The 25655-nt window shown below is 37.5% G+C and overlaps 3 protein-coding genes across 8 annotated transcripts; 1 reads left to right on the top strand and 2 right to left on the bottom strand.

Moving 5' to 3' along the window:
• The first annotated feature begins 1080 nt into the window (after positions 1-1080).
• Positions 1081-13781, top strand: LOC114182203 (glucose-6-phosphate 1-dehydrogenase, cytoplasmic isoform-like). 6 transcript variants are annotated; one of them, XM_028069008.2, is made up of 16 exons: positions 1089-1259; positions 1861-2074; positions 3064-3149; positions 3627-3693; positions 3804-3990; positions 6322-6479; positions 6557-6625; positions 6829-6887; positions 7266-7302; positions 7815-7886; positions 10917-11064; positions 11315-11437; positions 11936-12006; positions 12839-12954; positions 13210-13255; positions 13342-13781. In XM_028069008.2, the coding sequence occupies exons 2-16, from the start codon at positions 1898-1900 to the stop codon at positions 13510-13512; spliced, it is 1587 nt and encodes a 528-aa protein (XP_027924809.1). In that variant the 5' UTR covers positions 1089-1259; positions 1861-1897; the 3' UTR covers positions 13513-13781. The 6 variants fall into 6 exon arrangements, 5 of the variants coding, with proteins under 5 accessions (XP_085528593.1, XP_085528592.1, XP_027924809.1 ...); XM_085672464.1 differs by having other exon boundaries at positions 1090-1259; positions 11315-11410; XR_014994530.1 differs by lacking the exon at positions 13342-13781 and having other exon boundaries at positions 1081-1259; positions 11936-12098; positions 12840-12954.
• A 9863-nt stretch (positions 13782-23644) lies between these two features.
• Positions 23645-24253, bottom strand: LOC114180519 (uncharacterized). The gene has a single exon (XM_028066831.1). The coding sequence runs from the start codon at positions 24251-24253 to the stop codon at positions 23645-23647; it is 609 nt and encodes a 202-aa protein (XP_027922632.1).
• Positions 24254-24631: 378 nt separating this feature from the next.
• On the bottom strand, positions 24632-25213 carry LOC114180518 (uncharacterized). Its single transcript, XM_028066829.1, has one exon. It carries the CDS (start codon positions 25211-25213, stop codon positions 24632-24634), a length of 582 nt encoding a protein of 193 aa, XP_027922630.1.
• Positions 25214-25655: the final 442 nt, after the last annotated feature.

Genomic DNA, 25655 nt, shown 5'->3' with positions numbered 1-25655 from the left:
AGAGGGTTCTTGCTATGCTGGTGTCATTCTTGTGTGATTCAAGAGTCTTATTTGTGGTTTTTGCATATTTTGAAAGTGTAAGGGTGGATACTTTGTAAATCTTTTGAAATAGTGCAAAGTCAAGCTTAGGTTGCCTTGACAAACTAGATGTAGCTCAGGTTTGAGTGAACCAGTATACAAATCTTGTGATCCAATCTTTTCTCTAACCCTCCAATCTTTTTCGTGTTCTTGCATGTTTTCATGATATCTGCAGCTTTGAGCATGTTTGCATAATCAATTAAAAATTGTCTTGATCATTCTTGTGCATTGTTCCTAGTTTAAAACACGAATATGCATTTCTACATTTTTCCTAATATTTTAGTTGACTGTTTTTCTGTTTCAATCAATTGATTTATACAAGAACAAATTTGCATCTTAATTTGGTGATCTAATTGATTCAATTAAAGGTGATTTTTAGCTTTCAAAAATAGCCTAAATTTTTAACTAGCCAATTCAACCCCCTTCTTGGCATTTCAACCATTTCAAAACTAACAATATATATATATATATATATATATATATATATATATATATATATTCATAATTTATGATTTTAATGTATAAAATTTTACTAAACAAGAAAAAATATAATTATAATGAAAAATTGCAAAAATAAATTATAGTAATATTTTGGATAAATAGTTTATTTCTTCTATTTCTCTTTACTTTGTTTGTATCAGAATAGCTACAGAGATACAAAATGTAATCACTTTAAAATACAATTAAAAGTGATACAAGGATGTGAAATTTGTATATTGGTCATAGATTTATACATTTAAAGAACATAAAATGAGGATTAGGTATATATGTGTTTTATTACTTTTGTTGACCCGAAACTGTAATTTTATCATAAAGAGACATCCTTCATGGTAAAAGTGTTATTAGGAGTGCTGATATAAAATTTATAATTTTATTGCAGTTTTTTTTTTATTGTTTTTGAAAGAGGATTGCAGTGCAAAAGATAAAGTTTTAGTTTATAATTACTCATAAGATCAAGGATATGAAAGTAAATAGGAGAAGATGGAGGAGAATGTGAAATCGCAGTTGCCACGTTGCCACTTGAGGAACACAGTTCGTTGCCAATGATTGTGATAGTTCACGATTGATTCACCGGGGGAAATTCGTTGAACGATAAAGTCGCTACTATTGCACTTTCAATCCTTAAAAGATCAATCAACACTGCTACTTCTGTGTGAGCTACGTAATTTGCATTACCTTATGTACATTTCTTGACTGCTAAGCATTATTTATGAGTAGCGTGATTTAAATTTTACAAGCTTCATGTTTATATACGGTATTTGATTTCTTTTCCTTTTTGTTTGTTATTGAGATTGAATCTTAATTATCTGTTTTACCAATATCAGTGTGTGGAATGGTATTTTTTTGTTTTGGTTTGGGAAATTACCCACTCGACCAGATACTGCTCGCGGTACAGTGTTTTGAATTGTTTGATCGTGAGGATGAATTTCGATTCTAAAAGGATAAAGTAAGCAATATTTGACATCGGATGAAAAAATTAACTATGATATTCCATCATGTTCATGATTTGTTGTTACACATATCACGTTTTATGAATGGGTGATCTTTTTCATGAGTGACTAGTATGTGTTTGGTTTGGTATTTGGAATTTTGGATCCACTTTTTATTATATCAGACACTAAACTAAACTTAGTTTACCTTTGAAAGTTAGGTGTTTAAGTTAAAGGAGCTGGTCTTGTAGGAATTGAAGCTTTAAATTTATGAACTGTTTTCCAATACGGTTTCTGTGATTAACATCATTGAAGGATATTGGCTAATTTCAACTTGTTTGTTTGATGCCAGACAGAAGGTTATATTTGTTTGGTGCTGCTGATAGAGGATGAAGTCAAGTGAATGGCATGTTGAAACAAGGCAAAGTTCAAAAACTGAATCCCCTTCATCAAGGGATTCAGAAAATGCGCATGAGACAGGGTCACTCTCCATTGTTATACTTGGTGCTTCTGGTGATCTTGCAAAGAAAAAGACGTTTCCAGCACTTTTCCACCTATATGAGCAGGTTTGATAACCTAAGATTTGTGTGTTAAAAAAAGGAATAAAGAATAACCTTTCTGGACCAGTTATTTAATGCCTACTTTTTTGAAAGACTAAAATAATTGTATTAGAGAGGTTGAGTACATGACAATGACATACTAAACAAATAGAAAATTTGATGGATTCTCATTAAACCTAAGCTTCTCCTAAAGCTGCTATGTACAAGACCTGATCCAACACTAAACCATCCAATCCCCTGCACCTATTAAATACAACCAGTAGCTATAAAATCAGCACCTACACTGATAAACACTACACAACACATTATCCCACCTTTACCAATGAACTTGCATAACCACTCATGCTGCAGGGCTTGTTATTAAAACAAAAGGATTTGATATAGATCATCATTAAAGTATTAGTGAACCACTGAAACACCCTTAATGGAATGTGTATCAGAATGTTATAATTCTAATCTAGCATTTGTTCAAAAAATTTCTTCATATTCATATATTCTAACTGAAATTAAGATTTGATAAAATTTTAATTGGATGTGAACGGCCTAACACCTCTTTTGTATGGACTTGGAAGTTGAGACTGGGTATGTAAACTCTATTTAAAACCATTTAATAGGATTTTGATATAAAATCTAAATAGCCTGTACAGAAAATTGGTTTATGACAAAACACACTGGCATTGTTTGATCTGTGTAGCAATCCCTCTATGATCAACGGTGTTGGATCTACTAGAAGGGACTAGTTCTCACAAGATGGGGAACCAAGGTTTGAATCTCTGCTGGGAGAGGTGTCGAAGATTTAATACCCGATTGTGGGAAACAGATTACGTCTAAAGGAAAATACTTGTTGGATACCGAAAAAACTATATTCTATTCTACATGATAACCTAAGCAGATGTCTATTACTAATTCATCTTGTACAAGGAGAATTTTCTAACTGATGTATGCTTCTCTAAAAGTAACCAACAATTTTTCTAAATTTTGGTGGCATTTTGCAGGGATTCCTACCACGAAATGAGGTTTGTATTTTTGGCTATGCAAGGACAAAAATCACTGATGACGAATTGAAAAACCGCTTACATGGGTGAGTTTTTTTTTTTTTTTTTTAAGTTGCACAATGTATATCTTTCCTAATATATATAGAATAAATTAAACAAATTGTGGAAACCAATTTCTTTCTACTATTTCACAACCATGATTTCTTTTATGTAAGTATAACATTATTTCAAATGCATCAGTATCCTGTGAAATAACAGAGCATGGATCCGTGTTTACATAACATTAAAATTTTATAGCATGTTTAGTAAAACTTAATTTTGGTAAAAAAAATCACTTATTTCTCAAAAGATCTCTAATATAGCAAAATTAAGTGGCTATTTTACAAAAATAAACCGAACTAAATATGAATTTGAAGTTTGTTCCATGATTGTTGTCTTACATGTTTGCTTACTGCTTCTTTTATTCTTGTTCTATACTTATGATATTTGTCATTTTCATCCCTTACTTAAGCAGATTCTAGGTACAATAAATGATAGGAAATTGGTTGTTGTTTGATGTGCAGCTATCTTGTTCCTGGCAAAGATTCTTCCTCTGAGCAGTTGGAGGAAGTATCTAAGTTCTTGCATCTGGTTAGTGTTGGCTGCCTTGAATCATTTTATAATTTTCTGCTATTCACTCACTGAAATTACTATCTGATTGATCAAACGTTCATTCTTTTTCCCCTTTCTCTTCCCATTAGATCAAATATGTAAGCGGCTCTTATGATTCAAAGGATGGTTTCTGTAATTTGGATAAAGAGATTTCAGAGCATGAATCTTTGAAAAGTAGCGCTCAGGGTTCTTCCCGAAGGCTTTTCTATCTTGCCCTTCCTCCTACAGTATACCCATCAGTTTGCAAGATGATAAAGACTTATTGCATGAACAAATGTAAGATTTAGCATCCATTGTTTTGATATGAATCTAGTAACATTTGGTTGCAAACTTTAATAAGAACTCTTAACTGGGGAAGAGTAACAAACCTTGTATGCCATAGCTCAAGACCAGCTAGAAGTAATTCTCAGTCGGATAACTACTCCAGTCTGTACTTCAGAGGTCACTTTCAGCTCTTCAAATTTTTTAAAAATAAAATCTAAAATGCAGATTTCTTGTGTTCTTTCTTTGTGATTTTTTATCTTGTTGACACTGGTTCTGTATTGAAGTCACTGCTGTTGGTCTATACTGTAAAATATAATGCTTCCAGAGGATGAAACGTTGCTTTGATTTCGGATTTACTGCATAACTACTGGTGGCTTTGTCATATTTTTTGTGTTTATGCTAGGAAATAATTCTGAAATAAACTTGGAAGTCTGTTTGATAGATAGAATCAACTAAACAGATCTCAGGGCTTTAAGTGTCTAGTCAGTTGCAACTGAGTGTTCTGTTTTTAGTTTTAACCTACATGATTGGTCAGTTACAATTACTTGTCTACCTAATAATAATTCTCTTATCTGTATGTAGGATTTTGTAGCGCAGAATTTACTAACTCATCATATTGTACATATTAGATTCACTATGAATATAACATTCTTTCAATATGGTATCAAGAGCATAGTGATCTGTGCCTTCAAAAAATATTCCACCACCTTCCCCTCCAACACATGCAGCAACTCAGTCATTGCCTTTGCAAAGAAGGTTTCAGCTGCATAATATCAGTTGCTGAATATCTTCTTCGATTAAATAGGAGTATAATGCTTTAACTCATAATGACAGTGGGGATCTGCTTTCTTTACCCTCTGACAGGAAAGCAGTTAGTCATAAATGGGTTTTTAGGTAAAAGAAAATGTTGATGGAACTGTTAACAAATATAAAGCCAAATATAAAGCCAAGTGATTCCACCAAGTTCATGAGTTTGATTTTCATGAAACTTTGTCTCCTGTTAACAAACCTATTACCGTCATAACTATTCTTACTATTGCTTTAACTAAATGGATAGGATTTGCTTTATTTGGATCTTAATGATGCCTTTCTCAATGGCACTCCTGAAGAAATAGTATATATGGTCCAACCTCCCGGATTTGATGCCTCAGATAAATCTTTGGTCTGCAAGCATAATAAAGCCATTTATGGCTTAAAACAAGCACCTTGACAATGGTTTAAGAAACTCATCACAACTCTTTTTCAGCTTGGTTTCCGTTCTAGTAAATGTGATCCTTCAGTATTTACCTATCAATATGACGCTCATATTGTTCACCTATTGGTATATGTTCATGATATCATTTTCACTGGCACCTCTGTATCTCTTATTCAGCCACTCACTCAGCTGTTAAAGACCTTTTGCATAAAACAAAGATGACTGAATCTCAACCTATATGATGTATGGCCTCATCTTGCAAACTATTTAAATCAAGATCAGATTTATTTTTTGATCCTACTCTTTACAGATCAGTCGTTGGAGCTTGGCAACATGCTACTCTTGCAAGACCTGGAAATAGTTCTGATGTCAACAAAGTCTGTCAATTCATGTCAAATCCTTTGGGTACTCATTGGACAACTGTTAAAGGAATCCTTAGATACCTTAAGGGCACTCTTTCTTATGGTCTTCGCATGCAACCAGCCTTTGTAACTCATCATATATATGTTCAACTTGTGTCTTCTGTCCCATTCGGTGTAATAATAATTCCATTCACTTCCTGTTAATCTTTTCTCTGTTTTCTCTCATACCTAGAATTCTAATAAGATATTTAGAATATTAATGAGTTAGTTACTTGAAGTGTTAGTTAGATATAAATAGAGGAAGGAGAGAAAAGAAAAGGATGTTAATTTTGTAGATTGGGTATTAGCTCTTTGTGAAGTGAAAACCCTTGGAGGAGAGAGAGTGCTCTTCTATTTCGTGTTCTTTTATTCTATTAAAAAAATCTTTCTTTCCTTTCTCTTTTCAATTCTTGGATCCTGACACCTTTCCACTGGATTATTGTAGTTACAGGTCTCTCGATTCTCAAAACTGTCACCCTTTTCCTTCTAAGCTTCCTCCTATTAAAGGACTTCTTTCTGCTAACTAACTCTTAACTGTAAAAGTTGCCTTACAATTGTATTCTTAGTTTTTCTTCTTAAGCCTCCTCTGTAGTAAACCTGCAATCCTGTCTTGTTATCAACTTGTGCTAGCTCCTGCCTAACACCATCATCCCAAGTAACTGCGTCTAATTTCCCTACCTGGCCTAAGTTGCATCTTCATTTCCATCATTGTTTTTATTGATGATTTCATCTATTTTCATTTTGTAGCTGATCTTGGTGGGTGGACTCGTATTATTGTTGAGAAGCCTTTTGGTAAAGATCTAGAATCTGCAGAGCAACTCAGTACCCAGATTGGAGAGTTGTTTGAAGAACCTCAGATTTATCGTATTGATCACTACTTAGGGAAGGAACTAGTGCAGAATATGGTAGTAAATGACTACTTAATGACTCTCTTTTTGTTTGCTTCATCGGCCTAAACCCTCTTCATTTGACTTCTATTTAGTTAGTACTTCGTTTTGCAAACCGGTTATTCGTGCCACAATGGAACCGTGACAACATTGCTAATGTGCAGGTGAGGGAGTTACCATTGAAATCAAACAAGGCCTTATTAGTTTCCTTGACAATTCGTATTTCTTAATTTGCTTCATCGTAACTGTCAAATCTTTTTTTGTGGCCCTTTTAAATTCTGTCTGTTATTACCTAGTTCATCTACTTCATGACCAAACATTTACATGCCACATTCAAATTGAGTTTTAGGCTGTTTTTCTGTGGCAGATCGTTTTCAGAGAAGATTTTGGAACTGAAGGCCGAGGTGGATATTTTGACCAATATGGGTATGTGTAGTAAGTCATTTATTTTTTAAACTAAGCTGCCTAGTGACAAGTTAAAGCCATAATAGGTTGTCAAATGAAGTAATATCTTTTTTTTCTTATGGGCAATTGTTAGTTGTTAGTTTTTGTTACTGGGAGAGTTGAACCTACAACCTCTTTCATCTTTCCTTCTGAATCCTACCAAATAAATTTTATTTCTTCACATTGTTAGCCGGAAAAAGCAAGTGTGTATACCGATTTTACTTTTCTTAACTATGTTGACAGTGAAACTTTTCTAGCTTTTTAAGTACCATCCGTCCATGATTAAGCTTTATTTTATATTGTTTTATATTATTGAGATTAGGAAAAAACAAAATCACTAACGTAATTTTTATTCGGCAGAATTATTCGAGATATAATTCAAAATCATCTGCTGCAGGTACGGCCTTTATTTTAGGCTGAAAAAGATCTTATATACATTTTTACATTACTACCATGGCGGATTAAACAAAATTATCAAATGCACCAATATTTTGAATTCACTTCCCCCTAAACTTCTAATCTTCCTAGAGTTATGTTTTATAAAACAAAATAACGTTGTTGTGGAATGTACTGATATTTTGTGCTGAATATTTATGCATTGCATTTTGTAATAGTTAGGTGAAAAATCACTGAGAGAGAGATGTAGGTGTATAAGGGATAATATTTATCACTGATTAATTTTTAGTAAGCTTTAAACAAACAACATTAAATCATTTAAGCTCTGATTTTTTTTCTTTTCATTAATCATTAAATTGAATTTCAAACAGACCTTAGAAATTCTTATGAAAGTGCCTGAATCTTCCTGTAATCAGTGATTGCAAGACCAATCTTAATACGCTTGAACAAACTTCACGATTTTTTCAGTGTCTACATTTTTTTTCAACATTTATTATTTTTCTATAAACTCAGGTTTTTTGCTTGGTTGCTATGGAAAAACCAGTTTCTCTCAAGGCCGAACACATTCGAGATGAGAAAGTGAAGGTTTGTCTCTTTCCATTTAATTTTTTGTGGAAAGACAAGGGAAATTGTATCAATATTATTAATCAAAAAATGGAAAAACAAATACAGTAGGCTAAAGATCCTACTACCACAGAGCAAGCTCCTTCAAGGAGAAGAACATTCCCTGCCTATAACAGAATTCCCAAAATCCCGACTTCCCCTTTCTCCTCCTTTTTTCTCCCCTATATTCTCCCTAACCCCTCTAATATGATCTAGATGAATCAACAATGACCCCTCTCATATCATCTACCACCAAATTGGGTATATACCGTTGGGCCATGTTAAACATTTTATGAAATCTACAAAGATTTCTTTCCACACCTTCTCGGGAATATTCAATGATTGAAGCAATCCCCTTGAAGTATTTGCTAGATATTTCTGTCTTTGGCATTGTCATACTTCAACACACATTGTTGGACTATCTTCTTCGCACCAAATCAAAGCATATTAGTAGTTATCCTATTATAAGTTTGGTAATACTTGGTGGCCTCCTTAAGGAGTCTCATGGAATCTGTGCAACATCTTGAGAATCCATGAGTCAGAGGATAAGACTAATCTTTCCTCATACAGAAACACTCCCCTTTTATATTCAAATCCTGCTTTGGCCTCATTACCCTGTTTTAAAGATGTTATTTTTTACATTAACTTTGCATCGCTATGAATTTTTCTACTATTGTATAAACTAGTTCCCTCTTAGGGTTTGAACTATCTGTTGCAGGCCACTTTCACCACCTCTACGTGAGAGAGCATTTCTGCCCTTAATTTCCAAACTCGACTTGTAATGAATATCAAATTGTTAACCCAATAGCTAAGCAGTACAATTTTGTTGATGCACAATAGTCAAACTTTCTAAGAGCAATTGGCTCCAAATTTTCTAATTTGTCTTTATTGGGAGCTTCTATCCCAACAAATACAGTTTTCAATTATCAATAGCTAAGGCCACTGCCGTTGACTCTTTCTCATAGGCCAAGTTGGACAAATTTCTTGCTCCCAAAGTTTTTCTGAAATACACAATTGGCTTACCTTCTTGAATAATAATGACCCCAATAACTGGCCCTAAAGCCTAACTTTCAATCACAAATTCCTTTTAAAAGTCTGGTAAAGCTTGCAGAAGGGCTATAGTTAGCTTCACCATGAACTACTAGAATGCTTCTTGAGCTGCCTCATTCCATTTAAACTCATCTTTCTTTGTTAAATCAGTGAGGGACCTTGCTTTCTTACTACATTTTGGGCCTCGGTCTCTTCTTCTAACAACATCACCCTTAACTAACCATCAGGACACAGTGGTTTGGGTGAAAAGGACCCCCACATTTGTAACAAGACCGTTTTTTCATTGAATCGGCCACCCCTTGATCTCATGCACCAAAACAACACTGCTCATTGTCAGTTTCCTTTCTGGTTATACTAGCATCCTGTCCTTCATGGATTGACCTTCTTGGCCAAAGGTTAGGTCCCGCGTTCTCTCCAATGAATGTTACTAGACTGGATATGGTTTTGCTAAACATTTGGGCCCAAGCTAGTGTAGCTCAACCCATTTTTTCCTTTGTTGCCATGTGAGCGAAACCCATGCCATGTCACCTTGTTCTCTTCTTCTGTAACTCTAACTCGACTGCCCTGGCCAAGTTAATCAAGCATGAACGTGACAATGGTCTAACACATGCCCTCTTATGCCCTCTGGTAAGCCATAGACAAAAGATCCAGAGTACTGGTCGTCAGGCAAATGCGGAATATACACTGTCAAATGCTCAAACTGGCAGAGCGCTCTCCTCCTGTTAAATTGACCTCAAATGCTCTAAAGACATCACCCTCACCACAGCTGCTCCCATGTTAGACTGGTGCGTTCGTCGGTGAGCGATTTGAAAAGATGGATGGTGGAACCCTCCATGCCAGAATCACTTTAATATAAGGGTGAGTCCTCTGAACCTGAAAATAGAACTCTGGGCCCACGATCCACTTTACCAGGTTCTCACCATTAAACATCAGCAACTCCACCTTCTTGACAGATTGCCAGAACTCATCAAACCGGTCGTTGTTTGGATCAAATGTAACCTCTCATGGCCAAGCCATTGGCATTTTTCATTCTACTATTTCTTGACAATAACTCCATGAGTTTCGCATGGTTGGAATCAGCCTTGAGTTTCTATCCTGCAACGTTTTCTCTCATGGCCTAAACCTGCAAAGCGTTTTTGAAGTCAGCAACTCCTGTCTCGAGTGGGATGACCTTTGCAACCATTTTAACAACCTCTTCGACCACTAGGCTATCCGCTCATATCTAGCAAGTCAGACCAAATGTTAGAGATCAGATACAAGAAATAGGAGAATAACATGACAGGGAGATAATATTAGTATAATTACTCAAAAAGGAATAAGAAATATAGTAGGGTGAACATCTTGCTGCCACAAGCAAGCTCCTTCAAAGAAAACGACATTCCTTATCCATAACAAAATTCTCAAAATTTCGACTTCTTTCTCTCCTATTTTTCTGTCCTTTATTCTAACCAACCACTCTCACTCATTAATCAATTCTGTTACATCTTTTATCACTTCAGCATTTTTCTTCACACCTATTTGTTTCCTCCTTTTTAAGCCTTCAAACCTTGGGCTTACTGCCAACGTCTAAGCCCACATTCCTAGTCCCATCATTATTTTCTTGCTCTCTTGGTTTGTTCTCTTGTTTTGTTCATAATGTTTTCTTCCCGTCATTATATTTGTTAGAATATAATCAACGGTAACAGATTTCTAAGAAATTAACTGTTACATAATCTCGTAAATTAGGATGATTGATTCTTAATTATTATGTGTTTTTATTGTAATTGATTCTATTCAATAGTATAAATACATATTGTGTGGTCTGCATTATACACACAATACATTCAGAACATATACAATTCTATAATATTGTTATCACTAATGAATTGAAACTAGATGCAGTCCCTTTTTATGATTACCGAGAATTTTGACTGTGTTCAAACCTGAGTTATACCACTTTCTGATTGATATAAAAAATTGCAGGTTCTTGAATCAGTACTGCCTATTAAAGATGATGAGGTTGTGCTAGGACAATATGAAGGCTATAGAGATGATGCCACCGTACCTGACGATTCGAATACTCCTACTTTTGCAACTATTATTCTGAGAGTAAACAATGAGAGATGGGATGGTATGTGAAAAACCCGTCCATCTTGTTCCTGAAAGACAAATTTGAACTTTAGGTTCAGGGATGCTATAGGGAGATATTTCTGACATTGCTTTATTTACGCTGAACTTTTGGAATATAATTATTCAGTCCATCTTTTTATGCGTATGTTTGAGTGCACTATTTTTCTATTTTTATGCTATATATTTCTGTAAATTTGATCAACTGAACTGCAATTGAGACATTTTCACACCAAACTCCTTTCTGATGTTAGGTGTTCCATTCATACTAAAAGCTGGGAAGGCCCTAAATTCAAGAAAGGCAGATATAAGAGTTCAATTCAAGGATGTTCCTGGTGACATTTTCAAGTGTATGCCAACAAATTTTAAATGCTTGGGTGAACTCTCTTCAAATCATGCATCTTTAAATATATATATATAAATATATATATATATATATATATATATATATATAGTAAATATATCAATCATGACCATGACATTGAATATATCTATGTATCATCCATCATGTGCAGTCAGATACAGTATACAACCTATTGCTTTAAAAGACAAGGAATTTTTGTGATAGGATTATCTAGTTAGACTTTATTTTGCACTTCGGTTTCAAATAGAAATATTAGTGTATGTGCATAAAACTATCTTATTGCTGCCGAAAGTGATGTTTTTATTAGGGGTTCATCTGTATGATCCATAATTCCAACAAAGGCAACATGCAGGAGGAATTTGTTCTTTATTGGCAAAGTATAAAGGCATTGAAAAATAAAATAAATATTAGCTAGAGTGTATTTTTCCATATCTTGGTGAGTACAGAAGTACCTATTGATCTAAATTTCAACCTATGTTTAGACCTTATTGTAAATTTATTCTTGTTTTAGGTAAGAGGCAGGAGAGAAATGAGTTTGTCATACGCCTGCAACCCTCAGAAGCTATGTACATGAAGCTAATAGTATGTCTATCATGCTGATAACACTTAACGAGAACTGTTCTGCCATTTGTTTGGCTTAATTACCTCTGGAAGTTTCATATGTGTCATTCAGGAAAGTATTTTTTAGTGTTAAAATTTAGATATTTAGTGTTTGTGTATTGAAAAATGTAAAGATATCATGACATATTTTTGAATCAATTATCCTGAAATGCAAATGACAACTTTTCTAGTTAATTTGTAGTCAGCTTCGGCCACATCTTATCTCTTTTACTTGTTATCTTGAGTTCATGAAAGAAATCTATATGTTAAGTTCTGTTGGAAATAATGCACTTAGGAAATGGTATGTTCGTATCGCATATCACATAATAAAATGCATTTAGGACTTACGAGTAATAGTTTTTAGGAATTTCTTTTTAATTAGTAGTAGCCTCAGACATAGTCTCAACTAAGTCTATTACGAGTTTACATATATGGATATATGTAGAACATATTTTTCACATTTTCACTGAATAAAAGAATATTTCCAGTTTCTAAACTCTCTCTATACAATATTCTGCTATATCTTCCTCTAAATCTCCGATCATAAATTCAAGTGTTATCTAAGTGTATCCAGTCCTACAAGCAGCACATGCTACATGTCTAGTCCTAGACATGAAGAATGTGTGCTAAGTTATCTCCAATTCATTTCTGATATGCTATCAGAATATACCATCCATTTTGATCTGTGTTGTCACAGTTCAGCTGTCTTGCTTTTTGTGATTACTGCTGCTGCTCAACCAGTTCAAATGCACCTGCACTGCTAAAATAATTCGATGATATGTATAAGAATGGACTATTCTCTGATTTTGTGCAGGTCAAGAAACCTGGACTGGATATGGAAATAGTTGAAAGTGAACTAGATTTGTCATATAGGCAACGTTATCAAGGAGTAACCATTCCAGAGGCTTATGAACGTCTAATTCTTGACACGTATGTTGCTCTTACAACTTCATGTTTAATTGTTTAATGGCTTGTCTCTTGAGAACAGACATCTCAAGGTGTTACAAGTATACATGATTTTGGATTACATTTTTGTTTTATCAAATGTTAGTTGTTAGTTTTTATTAGTGGGAGAGTTAAACTCACAACCTCTCCCACCCTCCTTTCCAACTTTTACCACTAGGTTTATTTGAAGGAAATAGTTTTTGTGAATATCAATGAAAAACGGTATTTTCATTTTTACAGAATTAGAGGTGATCAGCAACATTTTGTTCGCAGAGATGAGTTGAAGGTAATACAGTACATGCTTCATAGACCCACCCATTTCAACATTAATTTTATTCACGAATTCAGTGACTGTATTTTGTTTCATATCAGGCATCATGGGAGATCTTCACTCCTCTTTTGCACCAAATAGATGAAGGGGAGTTCAAGCCAATCCCTTACAAACCTGGAACAAGAGGTCCTGCAGAAGCAGATAAACTATTGCTGGAAAAAGCTGGTTATGTTCAAACACCCAGTTATAAATGGATCCCTCCTACGTTGTAGAAAGTACAGTCATTGCCTTAAATATTTTATGCTTACACTTGATAAGCATGAGAAGATCTCCTTGGAACAAGATTCTTCCTTAATGGGTGATTTTATCAAGCATTTGAATAAATATGTGGTTGACATGCTTTATATAACCTTCTCTGTGAATGCAGAACAATGAGTGGTTGACACGGTGTATGTCTTGTGAAAGCAAAACAATGAATGGTTGACATGGTATATGTATTGTGCATACAAAATAAATGGAAAACGAAGCTCATTTAGTAGTATTTGTGTTTCATATGCAGTAGTATACATTCATTGAAGCACAAGGAAGGACAAATACACCCGTCTCCCGGGTATTTTTCAAACTTGTAGACAAAAAATATCATACTGATTGAATATGGAAATAGGGATGGATAATACTCCTTTAAATTAGGTATGAGGGCTGGAATTGTTACGTAGATATCCATCCCATTCACGGTTCCATCCCCATACCTGTTTTAATATTCACCCCTATTTTCACCTGTACCAGTCCCTGTTTAAATTACAAAAATACCTATAATTTACTAGTAGTTTACTAGGTAACCTAAAATACTTTTATATATATATATTATATATATATATATATATATATAAATATAAATATTATTTTCTTAGTATATATTTGTAGTCCTTTTTTTTCTTTTGATACTCGCTTTTTACTTCTGTCTTTTTATTATTTGGCTTGTTCTATCCTTAAATCCATCCATATCTCCAAGGTGCATTTCTTATCACAATTTTGATTACACATTTTTTTTATGTAGTTATGTTCAAATTGTGTATTATCAATTTTAGTAGATCAAATATTTTTAAGGTCTCATTTGATTATTTATATTCCTTGTTAGTATTTTTATTTATTGTTTTTTCCTTTCCACATAAGAGTGTTTGACTCTCTCAATTTCAAGTTTTCAATTGCGTAAATATTTCATTTACTAAGTAATATAATAAATTTATCTTTATTATCTTTGATCCTTGATTTTTGTTTCATTTGTAGAAATTTTTGTTTCGCTCAAACAACTTTCATTATCTCTCAACGGTTGAATTAATTAAATATTTGAAAATTTTTATGATATCTCTAAGCTACTTTCAATTTTATTATATCCTTAATTATACATTTTTTTTCTTTGTCGTTTGATGTGGTGTGTTAAATCGTTTGATCATTTTTTTCTTTTTAATAATTTTATTTTTTCTTTTTGTTATCATGTCAAATATTGTTTTAATGAGTTTATGTATAATCATTAAAAAAGAATTAGTTGGGACTATTTTTTAAATATTTGGGGTTTTAACCCCCACTAATGGTTTTACCAGGGATTTGAAATTCCCCTAAGACAACTAGAGTGGCTAATCGATTGATGGGGGTTTCTAGCAATCCTTGGAACTAACGCAACTTACTAGGGGTTTATAAAACTTTTGGTACTACTTGAGGTTTCGAACCCCATAACTCCCTGCGATTTTAAACCCTAAGCACTATTTAGGGTTTCAAAAACCACCACCTTTTAATACTTGGGCCTTCAAAACCCTTGTTAATACTTGAGGTTTCAAAACCCTGTTAGTACTAGTTTCAAAACATGTGTAGCCACCACTTATTATGGCATTGATGTACCACAGTGTGTTATTTCAAGACTTTCAATTTAAATGTAGTTCTTCATTTGCCTTTCTTGCCTACAATCTTCTCTCTTTCTCTCACTCACTCTCTTTCTCTTTATTCTTGGATTGTGAAAGTTGTTGCAAATGCTCTTTAAATACTCGCTCATTTTTCTTTTATTTATTAAAATATATTTCAGATATATGTGTTGTGTGGCAGATGAATCAACCAAATCAGGATTACAATTATAATAATTCTATTACCTTTTTTTTCCTTCAAATGGGACCAGTACTAGACTAGTAGTCTGTTAGGACTTTGGCGAGTGTACCAGGTCGTGCAAGTAGTAACCGGTAAGATCGGGATATCATTTCCCGAGAGACTCGTGTATACTGAATAATCGTGCAATTAATAACTACTTTAAACTAAAGAATGATTCCATAATTTTGAGTTTCATGTATGAAAGTAAATTTGTGCATAATTGATTAAAGATGAACTTTGGAAGTTAAAGACTTTTAGCGAAGGGAAAAGATTAAAAATGATATGAATTGATATTGTCGGGGTTAGAATTCACCTACTTCGCTCTCATGTGTAACATCCCAGCCGAATATTACTAATTTAAAAATTAAAAAAGAAAGAACACAATAATAAACTGCATTTATTATTAAGTTCTTCCTTAAAAATGCGGAAAATTTTAAATCTATTTCAACATGCCAATTATAATGAAAAAACCACGGCGTTCAATTATTACAATTATATGTGGTTTATAAAATTCATTTACAAAATAGTCCATAAAAAAAATCCATGAAGAAAACTAGTATAAACTCCCATAGCTGGCCCCCACTCCGACTCTAAGCATCCATATGCTCACCTACATCAACATCTGCTTCCATGTAACAAGTTACATGATCATCGCCAAACACAAGCAGATAGGGTTAGCTCAATTAAAATAAAACAATTACAACATAAAATAATAAAGCGTCTCAAAACCATGCCCCGTGTTAGCACCCTAATTCTAACACCTCAACTTCCAAACCTTTTGTTGGATGCCTCTTGATTCTACACCCTTTAATGAGTACACTGATCAATCTTGGCTGCACGAGTGTCTACTCGCCCTTCCAACTACAGGCCACCACCTAATAGTCCACACGCGAGAATAAATTGCCACGGCCACGATCCGCGACACGAAGTGGAGTTCCCCAATACAAACTACATTCTGTATTTGTCCTAAGACTACCAAACTCCTTAGATAACACCCAGGAGGGCAATCTTCCAAAACCCATCCATACGAGCCACGATCTCGCACACTCCACTAGACTTCCAAAACCACCAAACTACAACCTCGAGTGGCCATGTGCTACCTCAATAAAAGTTACATTCGTAACTAGGCCCCCAGCCAAGCATTGCATCATGACCTCCATCCAAAGTTGTGTAGAAATCCTCCTCGCGGTCCAACTATGCACCCAAAACTGCTTAGCGCACCCCTCGCGTCACTAGGTAGAACTTGGTTCCAGGCCGCCTAGCGGTCTCCTTGTGTCGCCAGGCGACACACCTTTAAAGTAAATCTGTCAGCAGACTCCACCTGGTAGAGCCTACCCTTCCGCCAGGCGCCACACGATTCCAATGGCCCATGCCACTATCTTGGGTCTCTATCGCCTGGTGGCTTGTCCCACGGTTCCAGGCACCATACCAGTAGCACAAGTGCTACTTGTTTTTGGCACTTTGGAATAGGTTCTCATGAACCTCAAACACGCAACACATAAAAACATAGCACCATTACAATTATTTAGTCCTAACATTATGACTGAATTATAATGCCACACCTTATGTTCATTTTCCTAAAATCATGCAGGAAACTTTTAGGTATCCACCCTCAAAACACAATGCGAAGCAAAGTTCGCATAGCTGCTTGCACCTGACGTGTCGCATGGCGGCAGTGCATGTGTCGCCAGGCGGTGCATACAAATTCTGGGAAAATCCCAGATTTTCCAGCACCAGCTCGCACCTTAAAGCCCTAGTTACCAATTCTAGTACATGTCCTGACATAATTTTAATGTTTAACATCACACATAGATCGTGTTTATTTAATTTAATATTAATTTCACGAACCATATCATTGGTCATCACCAGAAATCACGTCCATTAATTCCTCCAATTCCAACATGAACCCTAACCCCAAATTCATACATGATTCATACCATGATCATAAAAATTACTTGCAGTTATCCAATCACATCAAAATACACTCAAGTATACATCAAGGATTCATCCAGGAAACATCAACAACACAGAAGACTCAAGAAGGCAGCGAACTAGAGTGAGCAAGTATTTTATTGCAGCATGATCAGTGTAAATCACAACTTTAGAACCAATCCGATAAGAACAAAACTTTTCTAAGGTATACACTATTACAAGTAACTCATTTTCAGTAGTTGCATAATTTACTTTATGTTCATTAAGGACTTTACTAGCATAGTGTATGGAGTGAAAAATCTTATTCTTTCTTTGCCACAAAACAGCCCCAACCGTACAATCACTCACATCACACATAAGTTCAAAATCAAGATCCCAATTAGGTGTGGTGATTATGGGTGCAGAGACTAGGCTAGTTTTCAAAAGATTGAAAGCATTTAAACATTCAGCATCAAAATTAAAGAAAGTATCCTTGTTGAGCAAGTTGGTCAATGGCTTGGCTATCTTTGAGAAGTCCTTGATGAAGCGTCGGTAAAAGCCTGGATGTCCAAGAAAACTTTGGATCCCCTTCACATTTGTTGATAATGGGAGTATCTCAATGACATTCACCTTTGCTTTGTCCACTTCAATGCCCTTGGAAGATATTTTATGGCCCAAGACAATCCCTTCAGTCACCATGAAATGGCATTTCTCCCAATTAAGAGTGAGATTGGTTTCAACACATCTCTTGAGCACAACTTCCAAATTTGCTAAGCAGAGATCAAATGAGCTTCCATACATTGAGAAGTCATCCATGAAAACTTCTATGCACTTCTCCACAAGGTCGAAGAAAATACCCAACATGCATCGTTGAAACGTGGTTGGTGCATTGCAAAGCCCAAATGGCATCTTTCTATAAACATAGATACCAAAAGGACAAGTGAAAGTTATCTTCTCTTGGTCTTTAGGGTCCACCAAAATCTGGTTATATCCCGAATAGCCATCCAAAAATCAATAGAACGCTTGGCCCGCCAATCTCTCTAACATTTGATCCATGAAAGGAAGAGGGAAGTGATCATTCCTTGTGGCCTTATTCAACTTCATGTAGTCTATGCACATCCGCCAGCCGGTCACGGCCCATGTGGGTATATCTCATTTTTCTCATTGTGAACCACTATCATCTCGCCCTTCTTGGGAACCACTTGCACTGGATTCACCCATGCACTATCGGAGATATGGTGGATAATTTCAGCATTTAGAAGCTCCAAAACCTCCTTTCTCACCTCCTCCTTCATCACAGGATTCAGTCTTCTCTGAGATTGTGCCACTAGCTTGAAATCCTCCTCCATGAATATTCTATGCATAGAGTAGAAGGGACTAATTCTGTTAAGATCAGATATAGACCAATCAATGGCTCCTAAATTGACTTTTAGCACCTTAATCAACTTCTCTCCTTTAGAGGGTGATAAGGAATTGTTAATGATCACAGGTTTGTTGCTACCTCCTTCAAAAAACACATACTTCAAGTGTGAGGGCAACATCTTTAATTCAACTTTTGCCTCCTTGACCTCATTCTTAATCTTCAAATCTTCAATATTCGCTTCATGAGGAGGGATTTCCTTCAAAGAATCAAGATTGGCCAATCACTCATCAATCTCTTTCTCCTCCTCATCATTGAGAGTCTCAAAAGCATCAATTAGAGCTTTCTCTAGAGGGGATGAGGTGTGTAGAACTTTCTTGGAACTCATGAGCACTTCATCGAGAATATCAATTCTAAAGCAACCTTCAACATCCTTGGGGTGAGACATGGCTTCGAAAACATTGAAGTCCACTTCTTCATCGCGAACTCTCACCTTAAGTTTTCCATCATCAACATCTATTTAAACTTTTGCAATCTTCATAAATGGCCTCCCCAATATGAGAGGCACTTCAACATCCTCCTCCATTTCCATTATGACAAAATCAAGTAGAAATAGGAATTTATCGACTTTTACTAGCATGTCCTCCATTACTCCATGAGGATACTTGATTGACCTATACGACATTGCAATGTCATTTGAGTAGGCTTGATTTCCAACTCCTCAATCTTCTTAAGCATAGACAGAGGCATCATGTTGATGTTAGCCCCCAAATCAAGTAAGGTTTTCCCTACAACTAGGCTCCCAATTGTGACTGAAAGTGTAAAACTACTAGGATCCTTCAATTTTGGAGGCAACATTTTCTGAAAGATGGCACTACATTCTGCCTCTAGCTTTATGGTTTCCTCTTCTATAAATCTTATCTTCTTTATGGAGATCTCCTTTATAAACTTTGCATAGGTTGGAATTTGCTCCAAGGCTTCTGAGAAAGGGATATTAATTTGCAGTCTTTTGAAGATGTCTAGAAACCTTGCAAATTGCCTTTCTTTGTCTTTCTTTGAAGGCTTGAAAGGATATGGGAGAGTCTTCACTAGTGGTGGTTTTGTTACCACTTCTTTCTTTTTCTCTTTTTCTCTTTTTCTTTGTTTTCACTTTTATTCTCTTCCTTCTCTACAACAATTTCTTCATCGATCTCTTCATCATCTTTGCATTCTCCTCTATCCTTGGGCTTGCCTTTGGTTTCATCACTTCCTTTAGCATTCAATCCCACTTCCTTATCACTCCTTGTGACCACCACCTTGCATTGCTCTTTAGGGTTGGCTTCGGTGTTGGTGGAAAATGAATTGCTTTGTTGATTTGCCACTTGCTCTGCCAATTGCCACACTTGCACTTCCAAGTTTTTAATTGATGCATCAGTGTTCTTTTTGATTTTGAATTGGCATTTGCATGAATTGTTGCATCATGTCTTCAAACTTGGATGTTCTATTAGACAAAGAGGGATATTGGGTAAGTTTGTTGATGTATGTAACATCCCGTCGGGATATTACGGATTTATAAATAAAATAATCATCACATTTAAGAATACCTCATTTTCCCAAAATGCGGGAAAATTTAAAATTTATTAAATACCCAAATAGAGTTCATATCCATACGTTCCAAACTAAAAGAACAATGTTATAAAATCACCCATCAGGGTTTACAACTATTTTCAAAAGCAACAAATAAAACATAAGAGTTTCCCAAGTCGAAACCCTCTCCGCGACTAAGCTGCACCTGAGCCACTTGCATCATCAACATCTGCTCCCGTGTACCGCGTACACGATCATCGCCAAACACACGCAAATAGGGTGAGCTTAGCAGATAAACCATATATACAGTGTTACAAACATATATATCAACATGCATACGTATCACACAGTACTTAACTTAACATCCCACATTGCCCTGTACTTTTATTCCTACTATCTGACCCCCAAATCAGATTATTCGTGGTCTACATCATCTAAGGATTACTTCAAGGTGATTTGCTGCCATACCTATCGACCACAACCGATAGAGCACATGCGGAAAAACATACTACGGATCATACACCGTAATGTCAGGTAGAGTTCCCATATACGAATATAGTTCGTATCGTCCCAAGACTACCAAACTCGTCAGCCAACAACTGAGAAGGGCAATCTATCTGGACCCATCCGTACTGGCCACAACCAGCACACTTACACCGACAACACTCGCCAACCCGAGCCACAACTCAAGGGTTCCTCGTGTTCATCCACCATCCCGAGCCACAACTTATAAGATGCTATTCCGAGCCACAACTCAAGGGATACGTTCCGAGCCACAACTCAAGGAACACCAGCAACCCCACCTTTAAAGCACCATTAGACGTCTTGTAGATCACAAATACACAATCAAAGTTCAAAGCTCCATTAGTACAAATAAATTTCTGCACATCATCATCCTCCATAACATGCGTAGGATCGGCTATGTATTTTCTCAGTTGTGACACATGAAAAACATTATGCAAGTTTCCTAAGTGTGGTGGCAATGCTATCTCATACGCTGCAGGACCAATCCTCCTCATGATCTGATACAGTCCGATGAATCGAGGTGTCAGCTTTCTCGATTTAAGTGCCCTGCCAATACCTGCAATAGGAGTCACTCTAAGAAACACGTGGTCCCCTGCCTCAAACTCAAGCGACCTCCTCCTCTTGTCTGCATAAGACTTCTGCCTGCTCTGAGTCATGCGCATCTGATTCTGAATCACCCTCACCTTCTCAGTGATTTGCTGTAAGAACTCTGGCCCCAGAACTACTGCTTAGCCATCTTGCTGTCAACACAATGGTGTCCTGCATCTCCTACCATACAAGGCCTCGTAGGGAGCCATTCCAATACTAGAATGATAATTGTTATTATAAGTGAATTCTACCAGCGGCAGTACATCACTCCAAGTACCCAAATGATCCAAAACACACATTCTCAGCAGGTCTTCTAACGACTGTATGGTCCGCTCAGACTGTCCATCTGTTTGAGGATGATAGGAGGAGTTCATCCTGAGCTGAGTACCCAAAGCATTCTGCAATGACTGCCAGAACCTCGATGAGAACCTCGGGTCTCTGTCTAACACAATACTCGCTGGCACCCCATGTAACCTAACAATCTCCCGAACATACCAATCCGCCAGCCTATCCATATTCATCTTCTGATTAATCGGTAGAAAATGAGCACACTTCGTCAATCTGTCTACTATCACCCAGATTGAGTCATGTCCTCTCACCGATCTCGGCAGGTGTGAGACGAAATCCATGGAAATGCTGTCCCATTTCGACTGTGGAATGTCCAGAGGCTCTAACATACCACCTGGTCGCTGATGTTCGATCTTCGCTTTCTGACATACCAAGCAAGAAGCGACGTAATCAGCCACATCTGTCTTCATACCCGTCCACCAGAAAGAGGCTTTCAAATCTTTATACATCTTAGTCATACTAGGGTGTATGCTAAGATGACTCTTAGGCCCCTCATCTAGGAGCATCTTCCTCAGAACTGTGCTGCTAGGAACACACATTCTCTCCCTGAACCGTAGAATCCCATCTCTGCCCATCCGAAAATCCTTCCTCTTCTTGGTGCCCAACTCACCAATAATATTTTGCAGCTCCTGATCCTTACCCTGTTCCACTCGAAGCTTATCTAGGAACTCATTCGTGATCCTCAGCATGCTGCATCGTATCTGTCCAGGCCCCATATCCAACCCCAAATTCATGTCCCGCAACTACTCTATCAGCTCCAACTCTCTAATCATCATAGCTGACACATGAATTCTCTTCCTACTCAGGGCATCCGCTACGACGTTAGCTTTACCAGGGTGGTACAATAGCTCAAAGTCGTAGTCCTTTAAATACTCCATCCAACGCCTCTGTCTCATATTCAGCTCTTTCTGATCAAATAAGTATTTTAAACTTTTATGATCGTTGAATACCTGAAACTGCGCCCCATACAGATAATGCCTCCATGTCTTGAGAGCAAACACGACTACCGCTAACTCTAAGTCGTGTGTCGGGTAATTTTTCTCATGCACCTTCAACTGTCTCAATGCATAGGCTACAAGTCGTTTATCCTGCATCAGTACACAGCCTAACCCCTGATACGAGGCATCATAGTACACTTCAAATGTTTTAGTCGTGTTAGGGATTGCCAGTATCGGTGTGGTGGTCAGTTTTCTCTTCATATCTTCAAAGAACGTTTCACACTCATCTGTCCATGAGAAAGGTTGATCCTTTCTCGTAAGCTGTGTAAGGGGACTCAGCATCTTGGAGAAACCCTCCACAAACTGTCGATAATACCTTGCCAAACCCAGGAAACTCTGCACCTCTGAAACTGTCTAGGGCCTCTCCCACTTCACCACGGTCTTTATCTTAGCTGGATCAACTGCTATTCCTTGGGCTGAGATCACATGGCTCAGGAATTGTACCTCCTCCAACCAGAACTCACATTTTGATAACTTACCATACAACTGGTGTTCTCTAGGAATCCCCAACACCACTCTCATATGTTCTGCATGCTCTTCTTTGTTCTCAGAGTAGATCAGGATATCGTCGATGAAAACTACCACAAACCAATCTAGATATGGCCAGAAAATCCTATTCATATAGTCCATGAATATAGTCGGTGCATTGGTCACCCCAAATGGCATCACTACATACTCGTAGTGGCCATAACGTGACCTAAAAGCAGTCTTCTGGACATCCTCCAGCCTGACTAGGATCTGATGATATCCAGATCTCAAGTCTATCTTCGAGAACACCCCAGCTCCCCTCAGCTGATCCAACAAATCATCAATCATCGGTAGCGGGTACTTATTTTTTATCGTTAACTTGTTCAGCTGCCGGTAATCAACACATAACCTGGAGCTATCATCTTTCTTTTTCGCTAGCAGCACTGGTGCTTCCCAAGGTGATGCACTCGGTCGGATGAACTTCTTCTCAAGTAGATCCTCAATCTATTTCTTTAGTTTGGCTAACTCAGCAGGCGCCATCCTGTACGGTGCCATAGACACTGGCCCAGGGCCAGGGATGAGATCAATGGAGAAATCCACATCCCTGCTAGGCGGCAACTCTGGAATCTCATCCGGAAATACATCTGCGTATTCCTCCACTATCGGAATCCTGCTGATTTTCTCTATCGTACTCATCTTCTCCGCATGAGCCACTATCATATAACACGTAGCCCCAGCCTCAATCTCCCTCACTGCCTGGTTAGACGAGATAAGTTCCAACCCTGCTGTATCCGGAAACACTACCCTACGCCGTCCACAATCAATGACAACATCGTTGCTCGACAACCAGTCCATGCCCAGTATCACATCCAGACCCTCCATCGGCAGGCAAATAAGATTCAGAGTGAACCTACGGCCTGCCACCTCCATAGGACACCCCACGCACATAGAAGTGGTGGATACCTTTCCAGATGCTGGCGTCGCGACTATCAATTCGCACTCCAGCTCTCGCATAGCAAGTCCGAGCCTCCCCACGCATTCATTAGACACGAACGAATGGGTTGCCCCTGAGTCAAATAACACCACCACCTCGTGGTCACACAACAAACACATGAACTACAATAAATTACCTGACTGGGTTGCCTCTGTAGTCGTCAAGGCGAACACACGCCCTGGTGCTCTGGGTTAATCTCCTACAGGTTTCTTAGCTGGCGCACCTCCAACTGGTTTTCTGTTAGGACACTGTCGTGCAAAGTGTCTAGTCTGATCACACATGTAGCACTTACCAGTGCTACTGCCTCCACTTGTACTACTGGCAGGTCTAGTACAATCTCTTCTCAAGTGCTCCCCGCCACAGTTATAGCATTGTAGCCTCCTAGAGGTAGTCGGTGGCCTGCTATAAGGTTTCTTCTGCTGACGAGTGTCTGTCACAGCCTTCTGTGACCGTGCTGCTCAGCTGGGCCCCATCTCCAACTGCTCAATTGTTTTGGCCTACTCGACCAAAACCGGGAACTCTCTGATTCTGAGAGGTACCAAGAATCTGTGCAGCTCATGTTTTAGTCCCCCCTCGAACTTCCTACACCTCCACTCCTCAATGACCACTGGAGTGTAGAAACGTGCAAGGTACTCGAACCTCTCAATGTAAGCCTCCACGGTCATGGTTCCCTGCTGCAATGTGAGGAACTCTGCTTCCCGCTCGTGCCTCGCACTGTTCGGGAAATATTTCTCCAGGAACCTCGTCCTGAAGGTAGCCCAGGTCACCTCCTCCCACCAATACTCTGCATCTACCACCAGAAGAAAGGTGACAAACAGTAGCCTCTGAGCATCTGTGCACTTTAGCACCCCGCAAATTTTCTTGCACTCCCTCATCCAAGCATCTGCCTCATCAGGAGTGGCCTTGCCAGAGAACTTGGTCGGCCTATGTTTCATGAAATCCTCCATAGATACCGGCCTGATAGGTGCCACTACAGCTCTGGGTGGCGCTGCTATGGGCTGCATCGCGTCCACCATACGATGGATCGCCTGAGCTATGTCATCGGCTCCAGCGGTGTTCCTCCTCCTTCTGTTAGCCATAGCTCGTGTGCGCCACATATTATAGCTGTTCACACACACAGCTCAAATTAGGATTTCATATCCAAAAATAAAATAACACACAAGCAATTAGTCACACGAGCGTAACACGGTAAGCTCACTCCCCATAGATCCCAAAAATCATTTTTTGAAAATCATTGCTCTAACACCAAATGTAACATCCCGTCAGGATATTACGGATTTATAAATAAAATAAAAGAAATAAAATAATCATCGCATTTAAGAATACCTCATTTTCCCAAAATGCGGGAAAATTTAAAATTTATTAAATACCCAAATAGAGTTCATATTCATACGTTCCAAACTAAAAGAACAATGTTATAAAATCACCAGTCAGGGTTTACAACTATTTTCAAAAGCAACAAATAAAACATAAGAGTTTCCCAAGTCGAACCCCTCTCCGCGACTAAGCTGCACCTAAGCC

The sequence above is a fragment of the Vigna unguiculata genome, chromosome 4 (genome assembly GCF_037176805.1).
Source record: "Vigna unguiculata cultivar grain cowpea cultivar isolate G323 ecotype 2 chromosome 4, ASM3717680v1, whole genome shotgun sequence".
Taxonomy (NCBI): Eukaryota; Viridiplantae; Streptophyta; class Magnoliopsida; order Fabales; family Fabaceae; genus Vigna; species Vigna unguiculata.
The sequence above is the reverse complement of the archived record's forward strand: the minus strand, read 5'-3'. Positions and strand labels throughout refer to the sequence as shown.